This window comes from Triticum dicoccoides, chromosome 1A (genome assembly GCF_002162155.2).
Source record: "Triticum dicoccoides isolate Atlit2015 ecotype Zavitan chromosome 1A, WEW_v2.0, whole genome shotgun sequence".
Taxonomy (NCBI): domain Eukaryota; kingdom Viridiplantae; phylum Streptophyta; class Magnoliopsida; order Poales; family Poaceae; genus Triticum; species Triticum dicoccoides.
In genome coordinates, this window is record NC_041380.1 from 79,649,404 (window position 1) to 79,673,260 (window position 23,857).

The window sequence follows — 23,857 nt, forward strand, 5'->3', positions numbered from 1 at the left end:
CATCTTTCCTGCTTCACAGGCACCGCATAAGTGGTCCTTCTTAAACTTGACGCCCTCGATGCCTATGACATGCTTCTTCCTTGTAAGGATGTGGAGGTTCCTCATGCCAGCATGCCCTAGCCTCCGATGCCAGAGCCAGCATTCAGAAGCTTTTGCTAGAAGACATACGGCAAGTTGTGGTCCTGCTGAGAAATCTACCATGTACAAATCATCTTTCTGATACCCTTCAAACACTAGAGACTTGTCAGATTCCATTAGTACAAGGCGACGATATTTTCCAAACATCACAATCATGTTTAAATCACAAAGCATTTAAATAGACATTAAGTTGAAACCAAGGGATTCAACAAGCATGACTTTATCCATGTGTTGATCCTTTGAGATTGCAACTCTACCTAGACCCAATACCTTGCTTTTACCAGTGTCAGCAAATGTGATGTGACTTTTGTCAGATGGACGTAGTGTTGAGTCCATAAGAAGGCTTCGCTTGCCAGTCATGTGATTAGTACACCCACTATCAATAATCCATTCTGAAGCAGCTGGTGTCGTACCCTACAGTGCAGTTAGGGGGATAGGCTTCACGAAGAGAATTGTGAAGCAAAAACATTTGACGAACCAGTGGATTATGAAAGCTTAGATCGAGATTTGAACTGATAGGGCGAGTAGCAAGCGATTCAGGAACAAAGTACATAATAAGACCATTTGGGCATTTGATCTTGCGCCCTACAAGATGTTTAAGGTCCCCAGCAATAGCGTCAGACGATTTTGGTTTTCGGCTGGAGACCTTTCCCTGCAAAAGAGAGTTAAGCTTTCTTAGCCACCCACATTTTCAAGGGTGGCTTCGAAGCAATGAGTCTAAGTGCAGCATCTGAGAACTTTGGCTTTGGAGCCCTAGCAAAAAGTCTTGCAGGTGGACAATAGTACTCATAAGAATAAGTAGAATAGTTCTTAGTCTTATGAACATGGCGGTTTGATGAAACGCGCTCATATTCACAGGCCTGAGTACGGTTTCCCTGCAAAACATTTGCATTAGTGCAACTCAGGTGAGTCCCTGTATGAAGCCTTTGGGCCATATGAAGCTTGTGGTCTGGGTTTTGTCTTCTTCACATGTGGTGTCATGACGACATTCACAGGAAGATTTTCCAAACACCTTTTCGGCACCCAGACCTTCTTCATAGGCGGCCCATTCCTGCAGTTAGTACCAATATACCTGGCAAACACTTCACCATTCTGATTCTTAAACAGTTTATAGTTTGCATCAAAGGATTCATCAATAACAATGGGATTAGCACAAGTGAAGCCAGATAGAGTGGATGGATCCACTAAAGGTCCCTTTGCAGCAACCCATGTGGTTTTGGGGTACTGCTCAGGTTTCTAGTAAGAGCCATCAGCATTCATTTTCCTTTCGAACCCAACACCCTCTTTCCTAGGGTTTCGGTTCAGGATCTGCCTTTTGAGGACATCACATAGTGTCTGATGCCCTTTGAGACTTTTGTACATCCCTGTTTCAAGCAGTGTCTTCAACCTAGCATTCTCATCAGCAATAGCAGTGGTATCCTCAGCAGAGGGGTTAGTTACCACATCAGCAGTTGAAGATATTGCAATAGTAGCAGCAGTAGAACATTCAGCAACAGAAGTAGCGTTATCACGCTCAATGCATTTAAGACATGGTGGTTCAAATCCTTCCTGAGCTGAACTGATCTGTTCGGCGCGAAGTGACTCGTTTTCCTTTTGAAGATCTTCATGAGCCGCTCTCAATTTCTCAAGATCTTGCTTCCTTTGAAGATAATCATAGGAAAGCTTTTCATGAGTTGTTGAGAGCGTTTCATGACGACTTTCAAGTTCCTCATACTTAACGTGAAGATTTTTTATGTCTTCAATTAAGGACTGAGATCGAGTCATTTCAGTGTCTAACAGACCATCGCTTTTGTCTAACAGTTTTTGAATATGTTCCATAGCTTTCTGTTGTTCAGTTGCAATTTTAGCAAGTGTTTTGTAGCTGGGTTTGGAACCACAATCAGAGTCATCGTCACTAGATGTTTGATAGTGAGTAGTGCGTGTGTTTACCTTGGCACCGCGTGCCATGAAGCAGTAGGAAGGAGCGGAGTAGTCCTTGTCATTTGCATAGCTATCGGTGATGAAGTCATTGTCTTCAGTGTTGAAGATGGACTTGGCAACGTATGCTGTAGCCAGACTCGCAACGCCAGAATCGGACTCCTCCTCAGACTCCACCTCCGCCTCCTCAGAAGCGGACTCCTCCTCTGGATCCATTTCCTTGCCAATAAACACACGTGCCTTGCCAGATGATCTCTTCTTGTGTGATGAAGACTTTGAGGAAGACTTGGAAGAAGACTTTGAGTATTTTTTCTTCTTCTTGTCGTCAGAGTCATATTCCTTGCTCTTCTTCTTGTTGTTGTTCTCATTGTCCCACTGCGGACACTCAGAGATGTAGTGGCCAGGTTTATTGCACTTGTGGCATGTTCTCTTCTTGTAGTCATGAGCAGAAGCTTCATCATTCCTTGAGCTTGATCGTGAAGACTTTATGAAGCCTTTCTTCTTGGTGAATTTTTGGAACTTCTTCACAAGCATAGCAAGCTCCTTTCCAATGTCTTCAGGATCATCAGAACTGCTGTCGGATTCTTCTTCAGATGAGGAGACAGCTTTTGCCTTCAAGGCACGAGTTCGCCCATAGTTGGGACCATAGATGTCTCTTTTCCCAGAAAGCTGAAACTCATGTGTGTTGAGCCTCTCAAGTATGTCATACGGATCGAGTGTCTTGAAATCAGGACGTTCTTGAATCATCAGGGCTAGGGTGTCAAATGAGCTGTCAAGTGATCTCAGGAGTGTCTTGACGACTTCATGCTTGGTGATCTCAGTGGCGCCGAGAGCTTGAAGCTCATTTGTGATGTCAGTGAGTCGATCAAACGTGAGCTGGATGTTCTCATTGTCATTTCTCTTGAAGCGGTTGAAGAGGTTGCGAAGGACACTGATTCTCTGATCTCTCTGGGTTGAGACGCCTTCATTGACCTTGGAGAGCCAGTCCCAGACTAGCTTAGATGTTTCCAAAGCACTCACACGGCCATACTGTCCTTTGGTCAGATGACCACAGATGATGTCCTTGGCAGTAGAGTCCAGTTGAACGAACTTCTTGACGTCAGCAGCGGTGACACCTTCTCTAGCCTTGGGAACGCCATTCTTGATGACATGCCATAGGTCGACATCAATGGCTTCAAGATGCATGCGCATCTTATTCTTCTAGTAGGGATATTCAGTTCCATCAAAGACGGGGCACGCAGCGGAGACTTTAATTATCCCTGCAGTCGACATAGCTAAAACTCCAGGTGGTTAAACCGAATCACACAGAACAAGGGAGTACCTTGCTCTGATACCAATTGAAAGTGCTAGTGATCGACTAGAGGGGGGGTGAATAGGAGATTTTTATGAAAGTCTTCAAAACATGGAAGTTTCGAAGACAAACGATAGAAATAAACCTATTACCATACAGCGGAAGGTAGACTACACTAGGCAAACCATAGTCAAGTATTCAATGAAGTGAAAGCACAATAACTAATAGAAGCTAGGTAGTAAAGATCAGGTAGGAAGATATTGTGAAGCCAATCAGAACAAGCAGTCACTCAGTGAAGACAAAAGATAAAGCAATCATACAATGACTTCACAAGGACCAACAATAAGCAAAGGGAAGGGAAGGATGAAACCAGTGACTCATTGAAGACAATGATTTGTTGGACCAGTTCCAGTTGTTGTGACAACTGTACGTCTGGTTAAGGAGGCTGAGATTCAACTCAGAAGACTTCGTCTTCACCTTATTCCCCTTGAGCTAAGGACACCCAGTTCTCGCCCAATCACTCTGGTAAGTCTTCAAGGTAGACTTCCAAACCTTCACAGACTTCGTTCACCAGCGATCCACAATGACTCTTGGATGCTTAGAACGCGACGCCTAACCGGCTGGAGGATTCATAGTCCTCAAGTGTAATAAGTCTTCAGATCATACAGACAGGAAGACTTAAGTGATGCCTAACACTCTTTGGCTCTGGGTGTTTAGGGCTTTACCTCGCAAGGAATTCTCTCTCAAAGGCTTCGAGGTGGGTTGCTCTCAAACGACAAAATCCGTACTCTAACTCTGAGCAGCCAACCATTTATGGTTGTAGGGGGTGGGCTATTTATAGCCACTAGGCAACCCGACCTGATTTGTCCGAAATGACCCTGGGTCACTAAGGAACTGACACGTGTTCCAACGGTCAGATTTCAAACACACACTGAAGGAAATATGCCCTAGAGGCAATAATAAACTTATTATTTATTTCCTTATATCATGATAAAAGTTTATTATTCATGCTAGAATTGTATTAACCGGAAACATAATACATGTGTGAATACATAGACAAACAGAGTGTCACTAGTATGCCTCTACTTGACTAGCTCGTTAATCAAAGATGGTTATGTTTCCTAACCATGGACAAAGAGTTGTTATTTGATTAACGGGATCACATCATTAGTTGAATGATCTGATTGACAAGACCCACTCCATTAGCTTAGCACCCGATCGTTTAGTATGTTGCTATTGCTTTCTTCATGACTTATACATGTTCCTATGACTATGAGATTATGCAACTCCCGTTTTCCAGAGGAACACTTTGTGTGCTACCAAACGTCACAACGTAACTGCGTGATTATAAAGGAGCTCTACAGGTGTCTCCAAAGGTACATGTTGGGTTGGCGTATTTCGAGATTAGGATTTGTCACTCCGATTGTCGGAGAGGTATCTCTGGGCCCTCTCGGTAATGCACATCACTTAAGCTTTGCAAGCATTGCAACTAATGAGTTAGTTGCGGGATGATGTATTACAGAACGAGTAAAGAGACTTGCCGGTAACGAGATTGAACTAGGTATAGGATACTGACGATCGAATCTCGGGCAAGTAACATACCGATGACAAAGGGAACAACGTATGTTGTTATGCGGTCTAACCGATAAAAGATCTTCATAGAATATGTAGGAACCAATATGGGCATCCAGGTCCCGCTATTGGTTATTGACCGGAAACGTGTCTCGGTCATGTCTACATTGTTCTCGAACCCGTAGGGTCTGCACGCTTAAGGTTTCGATGACAGTTATATTATGAGTTTATGCTTTTTGATGTACCGAAGGTTGTTCGGAGTCCCGGATGTGATCACGAACATGACGAGGAGTCTCTAAATGGTCGAGACATAAAGATTGATATATTGGAAGCCTATGTTTGGATATCAGAAGTGTTCCGGGTGAAATCGGGATTTTACCGGATTACCGGGAGGTTACCGGAACCCCCCGGGAGGTATATGGGCCTTAGTGGGCCTTAGTGGAAGAGAGGAGAGGTGGCCAGAGATGGGCCGCGCGCCCCTCCCCCCTTTGGTCCGAATAGGACAAGGAGAAGGGGCCGGCCCCCCTTCCTCCTCTCTCTCCTCTTCCCCCCCCCCCTCCGCGAATCCTATTCCAACTAGGAAAGGGGGGGAGTCCTACTCCCGGAGGGAGTAGGACTCCTCCTGTCGCGCCTCCTCTTGGCCGGCCGGCCCCCCTTTGAACCTTTATATACGGAGGCAAGGGGCACCCCTAAGGAGATAAGTTGATCCACGTGATCATATTCTTAGCCGTGTGCGGTGCCCCCTTCCACCATAGTCCTCGATAATATTGTAGCGGTGCTTAGGCGAAGCCCTATGACAGTAGTACATCAAGATCGTCACCACGCCGTCGTGCTGAGGGAACTCTTCCCTGACACTTTGCTGGATCGGAGTCCGGGGATCGTCATCGAGCTGAACGTGTGCTAGAACTCGGAGGTGCCGTAGTTTCGGTGCTTGATCGGTCGGGACGTGAAGACGTACGACTACATCAACCAAGTTAACGCTTCCGTTGTTGATCTACAAGGGTACGTAGATCACACTCTCCCCTCTTGTTGCTATGCATCACCATGATCTTGCGTGTGCGTAGGAAATTTTTGAAATTACTACGTTCCCCAAAACACACGGCAACTTTACTTGGGCTACAAGCAAAGCTAACTTATCCAACTCTGGACAAGATTTTCTCTCATAGTCTTCACTCGAAGACATAGGATTTTGGTTAAGCATCACTTCAGTCATTCTGACTAGTTCTCTTGGACCCCACTTAACAGTACGGTGGTTCCTATGACTCAACAAAGAAGAAAAAGAACGACGAAAGAACTAAGTCTTCGCGCTCCATAGTCTTCATGTGATGTCTTCTCTTGTCATAGTCTTCAATGTGAATGTCTTCACATACCACCTTTGTCTTCAATGTCTTCTTACATTTTTAGGGGTCATCTCTGGTAGGAAAACCGAATCAATGAGGGACTTCTACCTGTGTTATCCTGCAATTCTCACAAACACATTAGTCCCTCAACTAGGTTTGTCGTCAATACTCCAAAACCAACTAGGGGTGGCACTAGATGCACTTACAGAGAAGCTGCTTTCATATTAGGCATTAAGATCTGTAGAGATAGATTGAGACGTTTGATAAGACTTTCACAAAGCACATACCTTGATAAGATTTTGAAGAAGTTAAAAATGGATCAGTCCAAGAAGGGGTTCTTGCCTATTTTGCAAGGTGTGAAGTTGAGTCAGACTCAATGCCCAGCGACTACAGAGGATAGAGAAAATATGAGTGTCATCCCCTATGCATATGCCATTGGCTCTATCATGTATGTGATGTTGTGCACAAGACCAGATGTCAGCCTTGCCATAAGTATGGCCGGAAGGTTTCAAAGTAATTCAGGAGTGGATCACTGGACAGCGGTGAAGAATATCTAAGTACCTGAAAAGGACTAAGGAAATGTTTCTCGTTTATGGAGGTGATCAAGAGCTCGCCATAAAGGGTTATGTTGATGCAAGCTTTAACACTGATCCGGATGACTCTAAGTCTCAAACCGGATACTTATACATTCTGAATGGGGGAGCGGTAAGCTGGTGCAGTTCCAAGCGAAGTGTGGTAGCTGATTCTACATGCGAAGCAGAGTACATAGCTGCCTCGGAGGCAGCGAAGGAAGGCGTCTAGATGAAGCAGTTCATGACAGATCTTGGAGTTGTGCCCAGTGCACTGGACCCGATGACTCTATTTTGTGACAACACTGGTGCCATTGCTCTAGCTAAGGAACCAAGGTTTCACAAGAGGACCAAGACATAAAGCGACGCTTCAATTCAATCCGTGATTACATCAAGGAGGAAGACATAAACATTCGCAAGATACATACGGATCTGAATGTTGCAGATCCATTGACTAAACCTCTTCCAAGGGCAAAACATGATCAACACCAGAACTCTATGGGTGTTAGATTCATTACCATGTAATACTAGATTACTGACTCTATCGCAAGTGGGAGACTGTTGGAAATATGCCCTAGAGACAATAATAAAGTGGTTATTATTATATTTCCTTGTTCATGATAATCGTTTATTATCCATGCTATAATTGTATTGACTGGAAACTCAAATACATGTGTGGATACATAGAGAATAACATGTCCCTAATAAGCCTGTACAGGACTAGCTCGTTGATTAAAGATGGCTATGGTTTTCTAGCCATAGACAAGAGTTGTCATTTCATAACGGATCACATCATTAGGAGAATGATGTGATGGACAAGACCCAAACTATAAACGTAGCATATGATCGTGTCAAGTTTATTGCTACCGTTTTCTGCATGTCAAGTATATGTCCCTATGACCATGAGATCATGCAACTCACTGACGCTGGAGGAGTACCTTGTGTGTGTACCAAATGTTGCAACGTAACTGGGTGACTATAAAGGTGCTCTACAACTATCTTCGAGGGTGTCTATTGAGTTGGCATGGATCAAGACTGGGATTTGTCACTCCGTATGATGGAGAGGTATCTCAGGGCCCACTCGGTAATACAACATCACAATGAGCTTGCAAGCAATGTGAGCAATGGGTTAGTCATGTGATCTTGTATTACGGAACGAGTAAATAGACTTGCCGATAACGATATTGAACTAGGTATGTAGATACTGGCGATCGAATCTCGGGCAAGTAACATACCGATGGACAAAGGGAATTGCATACAGGATTAGTAAAATCCTTGACCTTGAGGTTCGACCGATAAGATCTTCGTAGAATATGTAGGAACCAATATGGGCATCCAGGTCCCGCTATTAGTTATTGACCATAGAGTTGTCTCGGCCATGTCTGCATAGTGCTCGAACCCGCAGGGTCTACACACTTGATGTTTGGTGACGATATAAGTATAGTTCAGTCATTATGGTGGTTACCAAAGGTTGTTTGGAGTCCCGTATAAGATCCCGAACGTGACGAGGAACTCCGGAATGGTCCGGAGGTGAAGATTGATATATTGGACGAAGGGTATTGGAGTCCGGAATTGTTCCGGGGGTACTGGGTGATGACCAGCATCACCGAAAGGGGTTTTGGCGGGCCCCGACAAGTGTGGGGGGCCCATGGGCCAAGGGGAGGGGGCAAACCAGCCCACTAAGGGGTTGTGCGCCCCCTCACCCTTTCCCACGTAACCAGAAGGGGTGGGGGCGCTCCCCTAGGGCAGCCACGCCCTTTGCCTTGGGGCCCAAGGCTCCCAGGGGCAGGCGCACCAAAACCCATCTAGGGTTTTCCCATGGTGGCCGTCGTGAAGGAAATATGCCCTCGAAGCAATAATAGAGTTTTTATTTTATATTTCCTTATTCATGATAAATGTTTATTATTCATGCTAGAATTGTATTGATCGGAGACCCAGATACATGTGTGAATACATAGACAAACACCGTGTCCCTAGTAATCCTCTACTTGACTAGCTTGTTAATCAAAGATGGTTAAGGTTTCCTAACCATGGACATGAGTTGTCATTTGATAACCGGATCACATCATTAGGAGAATGATGTGATGGACAAGACCCATTCGTCAGCTTAGCATAATGATCGTTCAGTTTTTATTGCTATTGCTTTATTCATGTCAAATATATATTCCTTCGACTATGAGATTATGCAACTCCCGGACATCGGAGGAATACCTTGTGTGCTATCAAACGTCACAACGTAACTAGGTGATTATAAAGATGCTCTACAGGTATCTCTGAAGGTGTTTGTTGGGTTGGCATGGATCGAGATTATGATTTGTCACTCTGAGTAATGGAGAGGTATCTCTGGGCCCTCTCGGTAATACACATCATAAGAAGCCTTGCAAGCAAAGTGACTAATGAGTTAGTTGCAGGATGATGTATTACGGAACGAGTAAAGAGACTTGCCGGTAACAAGATTGAACTAGGTATGAAGATACCGATGATCGAATCTCGGGCAAGTAACATACCGATGGACAAAGGGAATTGTGTATGTTGTCATAATGGTTCGACCGATAAAGATCTTCATAGAATATGTAGGAGATAATATGAGCATCCAGGTTCTGCTATTGGTTATTGACCGGAGAGGTGTCTCGGTCATGTCTACATAGTTCTCGAACCCGTAGGGTCCGCACACTTAACGTTCGATGACGATATAGTATTATATGAGTTATGTGATTTGGTGACCGAATGTTGTTCGAGTCCCGAATGAGATCACGGACATGACGAGGAGTCTCTAAATGGCCGAGAGGTAAAGATTGATATATAGGACGATGGTATTCAGACACTAGAAGTGTTCCGGAGAGTATCGGGTACATATAGGGTCACCGGAAGGGGTTCCGGGCACCCCTCGGAAAAGATATGGGCTTAATGGGCCAAGGGAAAATCACTTCAACATCACCGTCACCACGCCGTCGTGCTGACGGAACTCATAAACTACCTCGACACCTTGCTGGATCAAGAAGGCGAGGGACATCATCGAGCTGAACGTGTGCAGAACTCGGAGGTGCCGTATGTTCGGTGCTTGATCGGTCGGAGCTAGAAGAAGTTCGACTACATCAACCGCGTTGTGAAACGCTTCCGCTTACGGTCTACGAGGGTACGTAGACACACTCTCCCTCTCGTTGCTATGTATCTCCATGGATAGATCATTGCGTGTGCGTACAATTTTTTCTTTTCCATGCAACGATTCCCAACACGTCGCCCCCCTAGGGAACCCTAGGGCACCCCCTCCTCCTCCCTCCCCCTATATATAGAGGGGTAGAGGGAGGGCAGCCGCACCCATCTATGCCACGGGGCTGCCCTCCCTCTCTCTCGTAGTCATCTTCTTCTCCATAGTGCTTAGCGAAGCTCTGCCGAGATTTCTCCACCACCACCGCCACCACGCCATCGTGCTGCCGGAGGACTCGAGCTACTACTTCACAATCGCTCGCTGGATCGAAGAGGTGAAGGTGTCATCAAGCCGTACGTGTGTTGAGCGCGGAGGTGCCGTCCGTTCGGCACTTGGATCGGGAGTTCGCAGGACGGATCATGATTGGATCGCGAAGACGTTCGACTACATCAACCGCATTTCTTAACGCTTCCGCTTAGCGATCTACAAGGGTATATAGATGCAATCTCTCCTCTTGTAGAAGGTCATCTCCTAGATTGATATTGGTGAGAATAGGATTTTTTTTTGTTTCCCATGCAACGTTTCCCAACAGAATCACCCGCGCTGCTTGTTGGCTCGTCTCTTAACCCTAGATTCCCATGGTAAGGAAGAGAAAGGAAATTGAATCGTGGGAAGGTATGGGACAACTCAGCCTCAAGATGTTTCCGTACCGATGTAGAGGATTCTTGCGGGGTTTAGATTGCAATTCGTACATCCTTCCTTCTCGCATTGCACATTTTTATCCAATGGTACAAGATCAAGTTTCCATGTTTTCGTTGAATGTCCAGTTTCCACTAGATTTGCACTCTTCCTATAAAGGATGTGCTGATCTTGGAGGAGACAACCCAATGAGCCACGACTTTGTCCCCTCCTTCGTTTGCTTTGCAAATCTAGCCAATCTAGAGAAGAGGGAAGCACTACATGAGCCACGGGATAAAAGAGAATGGGGCAAAGTAGAAAATATGAAGGGTACAAAACTGCATGAGCCACGAGACAAAAGAGAATGGGGCAAAGTAGAAAATATGAAGGGTACAAAACTATCCTCATACATGGGGTCCTAGATCCAGTACGACGCCACTAAGGAACGCTCAGACGAGTACCTGCATGGTTGGCCGGACAATCGCTAAGAGGAATCATTCATGCCGCTCGCTGACCGCCGACCCAACATGGAACGCTCGAAGGAGGGCTGCCACTGTTGGCGGGACAATCACTAGGGAGGAATCACCCGCGCTGCTCGCCGGCTCGTCTCGTAACCCTAGATTCTCATGGTAAGGAAGAGAAAGGAAACCGAATCGTGGAAAGGTACGGGACGACTCAGCCTCAAGATGTTTCCGTACCGATGGAGAGGATTCTCGCGGGGTTCAGTTTGAAATTTGTACATCCTCATCCTCCCTTCTCGCATTGCACATTATTTATCCAATGATACAAGATCAAGTTCTCTTGTTTTCGCTGAATGTCCGGTTTCCACTAGATTTACACTCGATGCGATTGTACCGTGTTAGACTGCTCACAGTGAGGAGTAACATGGAGTAGTAACTTGTAGATGTTATTAGTCTATGTTACTACCTCCATAGTGGATAGTAACATATGAGTCGTATCATGAAATAGTTCATTTATTAGGCTATAGACTCATTATGCCTTGAAATGTATGATGTTATAGTAACTACATAAGTTACCACAAATCTCTCTTTCCTCATTAATTAACTGCCACATAAGCAATCTTGTATTGTAATGTGTGATGTTACTAGTTAAGTTATTTTCATTGTGACTAGTCTAAAGAAAACTTGGAGGGAATAGAGAGTTACTTTTGCTAGCAAATCCGTGTTCTTGTAGGGATTGGCATGTTTCCAGTACTATATATGTCAAGGGTGTTTCTGAAAAGAGAGAGAGAAGATAACCCGACGTGCAAACCCCGAAGGCCCAAACCCCAGTAGGTCTCGCCCCTCCCCATCCGAACCCAGACCCAAAACCAACACCGGCGGCGGCTGCAGCGATGGCGGCGGCGGCGATGAACACGGACGTGGAGGCGGTCGACTTCGACTCCGACGACGACGATCTCATGGACGAGGAGGGTGCCATCGAACCCTCGCCGGCCCCCGCTCCCCGCCTCCGATCTACCATCGCAGGGGGCGGCGGCGGCGACGACGATGCCCCGCGTAAGACTAAGGGGCGCGGCTTCCGCGAGGACCCCAACTCCTCGTCCGCGCACCGCGACTCGCGGTTAGCTGGCGCAGGCCGCTCTGGCTTCGACGCCCTCGCCTCCGATGGCGGCCCTGGACCCGTGCGCTGTACGTCTCCATCCCTGTCCCTCCCTCCCGTGTTTCCCGATAAGAAGATTTCTAGTCAGGTAGGGCGGCGTGGTCTGACGCTCGCGTAGGTCTGGTAACATAGTATGTTTTCTTCTTCGACGTGTTAGTTTTGCTGTTTGAGGAACGAGATCTGAATGCCAAGGCACTGCAAAGATCCCGTCTTGATAGGTTTCTTCCGATGCCCATGGGCTGCTGCGTACGGCAAGGAGATATTTGGGTTCCTTGCTGCTATAGATTGCCTTTTTCTTGAGCAATGTAGATATGCAGATGGATGCTTTGGGCGATTTGGTCGGCTGGTTTCCTTGGGGTTGGAAATTGCTGCGTGTTCATAGTTTACCAAGATTGTTTACCTATGATTTTAGTGTAGATCTCTGAACCGTTTCATCCTACATGTTAGTGACCAGCGTGGAGCATAAATACGATTCTTTTTGGATGTTTGCCTCAGGATTCGTTTTCTGCTTGAGACTGTGGGTTACTTTTAATTGCAGCCCGTGAGTTGGTTTGCTGGGATGATTATTTTTTGTTTGTGAAAAAGATTTTTTTTAATGTGCTTGACTGCTGAGGTTGTTCTTTGATTGAAGCTGTGGCTATCTTACTTCTTGTGATGTGAACGGTCATGACTTAGGGCGTTGCCTTCTGTATTATTTTTCATTACATAATTAAATTAATAGTCCCCTTAACATTCAGTTCCTCCAATAAGCTTGGTACGAATTGATAAGCTCTGAATGCAGGAAGGGAAACCTTAGAGCTTTCTTCGCTTATCTTCCCAAGCAGACCATATTTTTCTCATTATCCTATTTCTCTGTCTTTCCAACCAGCATTCCCCTTAACATTCTGTATTATTTTTCATTATGCAATTGATGGTGCTTGATTGCCATACATCCACAAAACCTTTGAATATTTTTAGTCTCAACTTCTGTTGAGTTCTATTAGCGAAGTGTTGCATGACATACTCCCGTTGCTATTTTCTGCTCATACCAAAGCTTGCTTTGTATAAAGCAATGAATCAAATAATATACTATTAGTAACTAAATAACTGCAACTGCATTTCTGGACGCTGTCCTTTTCAATGTGTATTTCCTTGCAGAAATTGTCACTAATGGAGTTATTTTCTTGTATGCTTTGCCTTGTGTACAGCCATTGAAGGGTGGATTGTACTGGTTACTGGAGTTCATGAAGAAGCTCAGGAGGAGGACCTCCATAATATTTTCGGGGATTATGGTCAGGTCAAGAACTTGCATTTGAATTTGGATCGCCGGACTGGATTTGTGAAGGTATGCTTCCTACCACCTCTAGTCCTTACATTTTGCGGAGATGCCATTCGGTTTAGTTTTGTTTTCTAGTTTTGCACTCGTGAAATCCTCAGGCTATTCCTTAATTATGAGTAAGACAGGCAGCATAGTTTGTCATCCATAGAATAAGAACAGGGTTTGCTTGCATCCTTTCTTATCCCCTCCTTAATATATGTGTGGCTTCCCTTCTCCTATGCAGGGATATGCTCTAATTGAGTATGAGAACTTTGAGCAAGCCAAGCGTGCAATAAGAGAATCAGACGGAACTGAGCTTCTATCGCAGATAATAAGTGTTGACTGGGCATTTAGTAATGGCCCTGTCAAACAGAGAAGTACTCGGAAGAGGTATGGTTTATGTGAGCTTTCGTATTTAGTTCTCTTTTTTTTTGGTTATGTTAGAAGGAAACTGCAGGCATGACAGCTACAGGTTTGATTTGCCCAATATATGTGTGAGAACCTTCCAGATATAGTGATAAAAACGTTGCTTAGGTACTCTGAACTACAAATTAGTGTCCAACTGGCCATAATTATCATCCATATATGAGGCTTTTAGGCAAGCACTAAAGCAGGAGCCAGCTCTAGATTTTGGCGCACAGACTGCTCGGGTGAAATGTCACCAGACGCTTACTTGAGAGTTGAAAGTGGGGAGAGCAAATCATTCTAAATTATGATAAAAAAATTAGACTAGGAATGAAGAATATAAATCTACAGCGTGTTTGCTTGGGGGTAGTTAGAGCTAGGGAACGAGCTAGGGAATGGGAATTGAAGGGGTATGAGACTTCAAATCTATTGTTTGGTTAGGGGGATTGGGAATTCATATGGGAATAGTCATGGGACTTGAGACTCCAACTCCCACCGTTTTATTAACAGGGGAGGGGGGTGGGAGTTGGAAGGGAATTGTTTTGTTTTAGTGAGTCAATCTTAACCCTTTATCATAACTTATGTTAACTTCCTTGTCTAGTCCCTCGTCAATTCCCACAAACCAAACAACAGAATACAGTTTCTCCTCAAATTCTCACACATAATTCCTATCATGCGCCAAACGGAGGATTGGGATAAAATGACTCATCCCATGTCTAATCTCAATAGAACTCCCTACTCTAAATTCCCATTCCCCTTCCCAAATGTTGCCAAACATGCTAGGTTAAGTTTGCTAAACCTAGTTTGATGAAGTTAGTTTTGGTTTGGTACTTTGGTTAAACGTGTACTGGCCACCCAACTGAAAACCACCAAATCATTATGATAAAAAGAACATTAGGAATACAAATTATAAATCTAAATTATAAGTTTGCTAAACTTAGTTGTTAGTAATTGGATGAAGTTATGTACCTTCTGAACTCTTCTTGCATGCTTAGTATAATCCCAAGAAGTTTTTTCCTGGCTGGTTTTCAAGTTCTTGAAATGCTTTAATCTGAGGGGTTGGGGTTCACTTCATTCATAACACATCCTTGGAGGAATGCCAGATTAAGTATGTTATGAGGTCCCTGGTTAATTACACAAGTTATCCTTTATTCCTTTTGTACTCTCCCAAACAAGTAGTTTTCCCCCCTCTGCTTTATGCACTTCTTTTCTAATATCTGCTGAGATTCCCCAAGTAATAATGTAGTACTCTCTCCGTCCGAAAATAAGTGTCTCAAGCTTAGTACAACTTTGTACTAAAGTTAGTTATTTTAGGATGGAGGGAGTATTTCTACAGTAGTTAATCATAGGGGATTTCAGTTAAATTTTGGCCAAGTGCTTTTGGCTATGTAATATGATTTCATGGATTTTAATTATACATTGGCTTGTACATATGATTTATTTCTTCCAATATTTCCTAGTTTTACCTTGGCGATGCTTTTCTTGTCTTTGTTTCACTTTTTAATCATAGTCTGAATCCGAGTCACCGACCAAATGCATACATAGTTCAGTATGTTCTTTACACAGCTCTCAGAACAGAATATAATACTTGAGTTTGTACTGTGTTCATTTCAGATCACCGAGGCCTAATCGCTCAAGGAGCCCACCAAGGAGAAGATACCCTTAGGAGCGACGGAAGTGCGAGAATCATGGGCTTTCAGTTGTTTGCTTGTCTTATCGTAATTTGACGGCGGCCCTTGTCTCTCTGTACCAATTTCCGGTAGTAGTTGTATGGCATCTTCAAGGTCCTTCCTTTGGTGGATGGAGCCATGTTTGCTCTTGAAGTTTGGCTTGCCAGTTTGAGACAATTGTAGCCTTTGATGTTGGATCCGTGATGTGTTGGATTGGAATGTTTGTGCCACAATTTAATGAACTTGAAGATGGGTAATTTGTATTATTATTTCTTCTATCATTATTTTTTACTCATCTGCCCAACTTGTTTGATAGACTTCTGTTTTTCTTTTCTTCACTTATGCCACATGCCTGCTTGTCAGTTTACTGGGTCCCATCAGGCCTTTATTGAGCATTGCAATTTCGCTAAGCATAAGAGCAAGTACGATGAGGTAATGTAGGTAGGCTGTAATACTTTAAATAATATATTTTTGCTGAGTTGGATGAGAGAGAAGAGAAGTGGGCTTTAACATGATCTCCAACACTCTTTGTGAGAAACATGTGGGTCATATATTGATGTAGTATACTAGTATGACTAACTATTGTATGAGTGGGTTATAAAATTGACTATAAGTGACATGGCAAATTCATGTAGCCGATTGTTGGCTATACTATTAACCATGCTTTTTAAGGGCTACCTTCTGTGTTCGTCGACTTGCGCGAGCACGTAGTTTGTCACCGCACAGCCAGTTGTCCTCATTGTAGGCCGAGCTGCATGGCCTTGCAGCTCGCTTTGCCTCCACCCTCTTGGTTGCAACATCGCTGTGTGGGGTTCCAACATTGCCACCAGTCATTGTTGTAGCATGCCACGCGCCTGTCGCATCACCCATTGCTTCGCCATGCAATTTTTGTTGTCGCCGCAGCCGGTTGAAGCTTTCTTGGCCGCTGGTTGCAACATTTTGTGGTTGCCTCGTCTCGGGTTGAAACTTTTTTAAAAGCTGGTTGTAGCTTTCTCACCCGCCGATCGTAGCATTTTATGATGCTGGTTGCAGCTCCTCCGTGCGACGGTGACATCCCCTACTTTCTCTGGTTCCTGCAGGAAAAAAAAACCGACGACGCCGATTCATAGCATTTGACGCTGCTGGTTGCAGCTCCACTGAGCGCCGATCGCGACCCCTGCTCTCTATTTCCAGCAAAAAATGGCGCCAACGGTAGCAATTGGTGCACTGGTTGTAGCTCCCCTACCAAGTTCCTTGGGATACGTGCCTGCAGTTGTAGCGCACGGTCCCAACATCCGCGGTAGCCAATTCTAGCATCGGTAGCACGCAGGGTCACCCATGGTCACCGTGGTTGCTGCTGTTGAAGCACACTGGGGTACTAGCTCTCTTTCCCCGCATCAGCGACGGCGCCTTAGTGCTGGCCAGCAGCAGCCGCGAGGAGAAATGGCTGTGGAGCAGGGCGAAGAGAAGAAAAAGAGGCAGAGGACGTCATGCGCGAGGCGTTTACCTAAGCATAATGGGCAACCAATTGAAGCTGTCGCGACTCACTACGGTGTTTGAGGCTTCTGACGTGCAAAGAAGTCGGGTTTGCGTGCAACACCATTTCATAAACTTATTGTTAATCTTACGACCAGGACGCCGCTTGCATCGGCATTGCGAAGTAAATAAAAAAAATATGCTCGTATGCATCTCAATTTTGATGATTTATTCACCCGAATTTTTGTAGCCCCAGCCCCTCCAGGTCCAGCGAACTAAAGTAAAAAATCTGTGCCCTAAAAAAAAGGTAAAAAACCTGGAGCAATGTGTTCAGTTTGATTCTGTGCTGGAGTTAAAAAAGATGTAGAGGTAAAAGTATCCATGATTCTGTGATTGTGCGTCAATGTGTTCAGATTGAAGAAAAACTGAAATAACTAGGGGTAATATATCTATTTTCATCACGGTGCAGCATATCTGATTCGGACACTTGACAACGCGAGGCAGAGTAATAACCAGCCTTAAGTTTACAACTTTTACCAAGTATAACAATCAGTCAATGGATCACACCCCAGATACTCTCATCAGAAATGTCACGTGCCTATGTGGCCGATTCCGCAAAGGCATCTATCAACCATTTCCTCAATGTATCTAGAGCTATGTGGTACTCCCTCCGTTCCAAAATAGATGACTCAACTTTGTACAAATTTTAGAACGGAGGGAGTATAACACTAAGGAGCTGTTCGGCAATCCACTGGCTCCGCGAAATCCGAGGATCTGCAGAGCACCTGCTCTCCTGCTCCGTGATTTTTAACTTCAGCTCCGCCAGCTCCGGGAGCGGGGTCACAGAGCGGGAGGGACTCCAAACAGGCCCTAAGTATCCGTAATGCCCGTCAACCCCATAGGGGGGGTCAACTTGGTGTGCCGCATTACCAGCTTATCTCTGCTGCCCTGCTGCGTTCCTTCGGACCCGAAAGGGGTACCGGCGGTGGGAACCGTTTCCATTAGAGGGCCCGTTCGGTTCTGCCATAGCAGCTCCTTTGACAGTGGCAGGAGATATCTGTCGCTTACTGGAACTGCGGGTACTCCGTCGACTGGGGTCTGATGATTCATGTGCCTGCCCCAACTTTTCGGTGGACGCCAGGATGGTGTCGCTCCGATTGCTTAGCTTAGATATGCTGCTTGTGTCCGATGAGGGTCTTTTGACGGTTGGAGATCCCGGGGCTTCATCTTCATCTGTGATGCTGTCTTCTATATCTGAAACCAGGGAATAGCAAAGATGGTAAGTTTCCCGGGGCTAACATATCCCTGTGAAGTCTTTCATTGCTTCACAGACAGTACATGAAAAGCTACAAGGGAAAATAATACACTTCACTGAACTGGATTAACTAAATATCCCAGCTGTGCTCAGTCAACAAAGGAACTAGGACTAGATTCCAATTTTGGGGTTAATGTGGCCAATAACATGGCTGTTTAATAATTTGTTAATTGAAATATTAAGACAGCTCGCCCAAGGAAAAGGGGAAAGACCATAGGACGCATCTAACTGCTACTCCCTCCGTATCAAAATAGATGACTCATCTTTGTACTAAAGTTAGTACAAAGTTGAGTCATCTATTTTGGAACGGAGGGAGTACCTTTTAACTTTCAAGTTTCAACAGTAATCTCTTGAGTTCTGTAATGCAACTTACCTCGGAAGCTGTTCCTGTGTTCCTTCATGGTTGGGTACATCCTTGTTGTCTTAACAATCTAATGCTTTAGTGTGGCTTACTGTTTGTTACTTCCCCATTTATGTTCTTGACTCTAGAATTATGTAAAGCATTGAAAACCACCAGGCGCAGATGAAACTTAATTTGAAGGTAGACCGTACCATATTAATTAGCCTACTATGCATGACAGCCATATATTTCCACAAAAGGTCAGCCGTACCAGATTTAGGATGAACCAGACGAGCAGCTTGCCAGTATTTCCCTTTAGCCTGACCATAAATAGATACACTGTAAGATGTATACAAAAATAGACAACAGTTTAAACTGTGGTATATAAGTAGAATCCATTCCACAACTGGTCAAGGATCACCTCAACGGCCTACTACAAGCATTAATCAACAAAATGTATTCAGAAGCTAGAACCTAAGCATTAGAAACTTACCGCCGAAACAGGTACAGTCCAACCTTTAATGATGGACCAATCAAGTGCAGGCCTCAGGTCCTTTTTCTTAGCAGGATGTTGCCCGCCTTCACCCATGGGAGGATCCAACAGCATTACCTGTAGAAAAATGTCAAGGACAAACACGTGAGTTATTGTCCCCGGTTAACCAGCATGAAAACATGGAGATTAAATGATACTCCCTACTAAAGTTGTACTAAGTGAGCAGCAATTAATATGGATCGGAGGGAGTAACACAATTCGGCCCACTTCATATTTTAATTATTGACCAGAGCATGGAAGTTCATTTGGTATCATATTATTTTGTGTCATCTTCACCAGCAAGAAAGTTGATTGTGTTATCAGCCCCTAAAGCTATTGGACCACCAGATAACAAGCACAAAAAAATGATTGAGGTATCCACATGGCAGTAACATGAAACATAGTGGTCCACGATAACAGCGAACAATGAGAGAGTTAATGACAAGCAGGAGCTAATTTATGACTAAAACAGCAAATTACTAGATGTTTACCTGAACCACATCTCTACTGTTCAACCTAATAATTTCCGCAGTCCAGTAACAATCTGAACACCGCCAGTCAACCTTGTCACCTACTTTCCAGGTATCACAAACACTTGCAACAAGCTCATTCTTTGGAAAGTGCGCAGGAACTTGTCCCCCCCTATACCAATGAGGAAAGGCAGGACGCAACATTATTTCAGTACTCTCACTTGATTTCCCTTCCCCGCATGCTGGGCTGAGTGGGTTCTTTTGAAAGACTCTGATCCATTCATTCTCTGCAAAAGGGCATGGACAGTAATGATATGAGGTGCACAGAAAACCAACAGTTATAATCTTGGTCAGATTCAAGTGTTCCAAGATTTTCTGGTGTCTAGTATAAAGGTAATTAATCACGGCAAGACATAATTGCACTACATGGCTACGGCCAGCAACTGTCCTGCCCCCACTCCCAGACAAGATAAACATTTGGGCAAGAAAGCACATGCTTTATTGGGTACTAGACAAATGTTAGTGCACTGGTTGATCAATTGTCAGGTAAATTGGAATGCAAGGTATAGCCAGATGTTTTCATGTATTACTAGCTCTGCAGATTCGAATACAGGCTTTGCAACTTCCTGTTCAAACATCAAACCAAACTCATCAATTATGATCTGTACAGCACAAACCATTTTGGGGGAGATATAAATAGAGAGATCACATGGTTTTTCAAGCACTGCATGATCCATCTCATTAAAGGTAAATAGTGTTGGCCAGGCATCATACATGATCCATTAAAAGCTTGAGGCAATATTATAAGATTTGTAAAATACAGATGTTTCTTCATTATATTGTAGATTCCTGCTCAAGGGTACCACCTACAATAATGTTTAATCGTCCAAGCAAACATGTGGCATATTTCTGGACTGACAAAAATTTAAACGAAAGATAACTATATCATATATATAGAGAGAAAACATGTATAATTAGCAGGTCTACTTTCAAAAATTGGGTGCATGCCGTAAAATATATCGGCTGCCTCCAGGGCCTCAGTGGTGTACAAGAGGATAATTCCAAATACAAATTATGTCCACAAAACAAAAACAAGGTGCTTGCACCAATATCCTTAAGCTAAAAGTTCAAAAATGAGTTTTCAAATTGATTATTGCACATGGTCCCTTCACAATCCCTTCAAGCAAAAGGTTATGTGGAAACGAAAAAAACAGAGCTTCTGTAAAAATATGCTTGCCTTCTTCAGTATAGTCAATATACTCCAAGTAATACTCAAGGTGCCCAGATTCTGTGACACGCATATCAATAATCTGAAAAAGAATTAATACAATATGTGTTAGTAAAGCCCTATACCCCACCATGGAATGAATAAGGAGAGAAGTGTTATGTTTGTAATCCAAGAGATCATGGTCAAACGATGAGAGTCTATATTATTTTTTATTTAAAAGTAGTACCATACTAGCATGATATATTGGAAAGAAAAAGCTTCATCATCTATGTTTGTAATATGTATTTCAGCACACATCGGTTTCAAGATCTTACGGGTTTCAGCTCTAGCCTACCCCAACTTGTTTGGGACTAAAGGCTTTGTTGTTGTTGATAGACTTCAGGGCTACAATAGCAAAGCCTAGATGTGTAGCATAGCTTTATAAACAACTCCCTCCGTGCTTGAAAAGAAGGCGTATAAATTTTGTCTGAAGTCAAATGGTGCAAAGTTTAACAGAGTTTGTAGGAAAACTATATAAATTTTTAGCCCGTTTGACTTCAGACTAATTTATACGCCTTCTTTTCAAGCATGGAGGGAGTAATGACAAGAGTTCAACTCTCACCAACTAATCATTGGTGGGCTGTTTGTGTGGATTTCATTATGATATTCTGGTATTTAAATGGGTGACCTTATGAGTTGTGAGCTCTAAGAAGTTCAGTTTGTAATAAAAATGAAGGTTAACACGTTAGGCTAGAGGAGGGCCGAAGATAAGAGTAATGCCACAGGGGCTTGGTCAGGACCTAATATAAGCATAACCGGGGGCTAAAATATGTGCAGGGGGGCAAGTGGCCAGCTCAAGTTTGGAACATGCCACATTGGGTCATGCACACGACCCAATGAAATAAAGAAATTCAATAGTCAAACAAATCCTAGAAAAAAGAAGCCTAAGAAGGATAAAGAAGTCAAGACCCCTAGAGAGTCAAGGTCAAAGGTCCACCATAGACCTTGATCTAGGTCCATAATCAATGGTATATAATAAAGTATGGTCCATGGTTCCTAGTTTCCTCTTATAGCCTTGCTTTTCTCTCCCACTAAAGGTGTAGTGGCAACTTATGTCCTTTTACGCTATTGCCTTTTGTTCCCTCCCACTAAGGGAGGTGGTGGTCTTCAAGCAACAAGGCTCTAGGCTTATATGAACCCTTGGGTCATTTATGATTTATTAGCTAGTCTCTTCTACCTAGTTTGTGCAAGAGTTTCTATAAAGAGCATAAAATAGTTGCCCGAAGCATGCATTAATGATATCCTAAGCCCCAATATTGACCCTCTCAACCAAACGTTTTTTGGATCCAATCTTAGGGCAAGTGGATTTGTATAGAAATTTAGGTGTCACTATTTCTGTCCATGTACAACGACCTTTTTTGAGGCTAGAATACACCCTAGTTGCTTCACTAGTTCACTACAAGGACAAACAAACAGAGATGATATGAGAAATTGATAGTATACCAGAAGTGCAAAGAAAATGTGGGTCACATGTACTCTGCTAGCACTATGGAAATACATTCTCTTTTAAATATTTAGGTTGTACTTATCTATAAATTTTTTAGTCAGGAAAATATAGAACAGTAAAAATTAGTGGCCAAAATCTGGCAGGCAATTTCACTAGGTAGTACTTGTGCACTTGTTTGGTACTTGTGCACTTGCTTGTTATTAAGAAAGCTCTTGTCAAGACAACAGAGCACAAGGGGTCGTCAACAATTAATGCACCACCGATTTTACGATGTACATGGAGTCAATGGAAGCTTTAAAGACGCAAAAAGAACATGCTGAGAGTAGCTGTTTGCTTCCTAAATCACTAAATTCAAATAAAAAAACATTAAATGTCCCACCTTGGAGCGGAACCATGCACCTGTGTAACCCTTAACAAAAGACTTTGACTCGGCAAGATCTCCAACTTTGAACGGGAGAATTAGATCCATATCCAGCCAATCTAAAGGCAGTACTAATAGAAGAAACAACGGGTGTTAGCACAATGTTGGACTTATAGTACTTCCTCCATTACAATAGTTCACATCACACCATGTGTGCATATAATAAAGCGCTAGTTCTAGGAAAAACTAATATACCATGCGTAACACTAGTAAATGCCATATATAGAATGGAAACACCAAAACAATCACAAGCATGAGTTTGTAGTATTTGAAGAAAAGTCATCAAAGGCCACATGCAAGCATAGTGAAACACCCAAGACCATGTACAACTATAGTAAAACAAACAACAGAAAAAATGGCGAGGCAATACGATGAAATAACAAAATATATGAAACATCAATGTTAAGAGCATCGTCAAAACAAGCGCAACCACTAAAGATCACACGCCCTTTTTTTTGTTTTAAATTCTTGTTACTCTTGGCCTATTTATTGTACACTCCAATGTAGAGAGCATCGTCAAAACAAGCGCAACTACTGATGGGCTGACTCCTAGGCTGCTGGTACACTCCAAGGGCATGGCTGTCAAATATTATCATATTTATTTTGATTATCTTAAAAAGTGGATCATCTGCTTTTCAGTATTACACACTCATGATGTATCTCACGAGAGTATATCACATGCCATTGTGAAAAGAAGTGATATCGGGGTATTGACAAATAGACTTATACAGTAACAAAAATATAAAAGATGAACCTGAATAACAATGACAAAATCCATAGGAGCAAAGTAATTAGACCAACAATACATTCAATCATCACAACCTCCAAATGGTACAAATATTTTGGCTCTCACAACCATTTCAATCAATTAACTTGAATTCTTGTTTATACAAAATAATAATGCTAATAACCTAGCCTCTTGTCATCTCAAATGATCTAACTACTTCTACTCCCTCCATCCATAT

The 23,857-nt window shown here is 43.5% G+C and overlaps 2 protein-coding genes across 4 annotated transcripts in view; one reads left to right on the forward strand and one right to left on the reverse strand.

The window, feature by feature from the left end:
• The first annotated feature begins 11,913 nt into the window (after positions 1-11,913).
• LOC119364288 (RNA-binding protein Y14A-like) lies at positions 11,914-15,925 on the forward strand. Its single transcript, XM_037629737.1, has 4 exons — positions 11,914-12,302; positions 13,461-13,597; positions 13,815-13,960; positions 15,590-15,925. The coding sequence occupies exons 1-4, from the start codon at positions 12,008-12,010 to the stop codon at positions 15,639-15,641; spliced, it is 630 nt and encodes a 209-aa protein (XP_037485634.1). The 5' UTR covers positions 11,914-12,007; the 3' UTR covers positions 15,642-15,925.
• Positions 15,926-17,526: 1,601 nt separating this feature from the next.
• The window catches only part of LOC119364296, a 10,371-nt gene continuing 4,040 nt past the window's right edge, over positions 17,527-23,857 (reverse strand). The window contains exons 2-7 of one of the 3 annotated variants that reach the window (XM_037629754.1): positions 22,851-22,951; positions 20,995-21,067; positions 19,779-20,044; positions 19,249-19,365; positions 19,027-19,075; positions 17,527-18,354 (exon numbers count right to left, since the gene is read on the reverse strand). In XM_037629754.1, coding sequence (XP_037485651.1) covers positions 18,035-18,354; positions 19,027-19,075; positions 19,249-19,365; positions 19,779-20,044; positions 20,995-21,067; positions 22,851-22,940 — 915 coding nt within the window. In that variant the 5' untranslated portion in view covers positions 22,941-22,951 and the 3' untranslated portion in view covers positions 17,527-18,034. Of the gene's footprint in view, positions 18,355-19,026; positions 19,076-19,248; positions 19,366-19,778; positions 20,045-20,994; positions 21,068-22,850; positions 22,964-23,857 lie in introns of all 3 variants that reach the window. The other 2 variants (XM_037629745.1, XM_037629761.1) reach the window with 2 other exon arrangements.

What these genes read in the sequence shown, in the direction of transcription:
- LOC119364288 (XM_037629737.1), top strand. Translation starts at nt 12,008, where the DNA reads ATGGCGGCGGCGGCGATGAACACGGACGTGGAGGCGGTCGACTTCGAC. An exon ending in CGGCCCTGGACCCGTGCGCT is followed by an intron (nt 12,303 to 13,460) that starts GTACGTCTCCAT and finishes CCTTGTGTACAG; the next exon opens with CCATTGAAGGGTGGATTGTA. An exon ending in CAGAGAAGTACTCGGAAGAG is followed by an intron (nt 13,961 to 15,589) that starts GTATGGTTTATG and finishes TGTTCATTTCAG; the next exon opens with ATCACCGAGGCCTAATCGCT.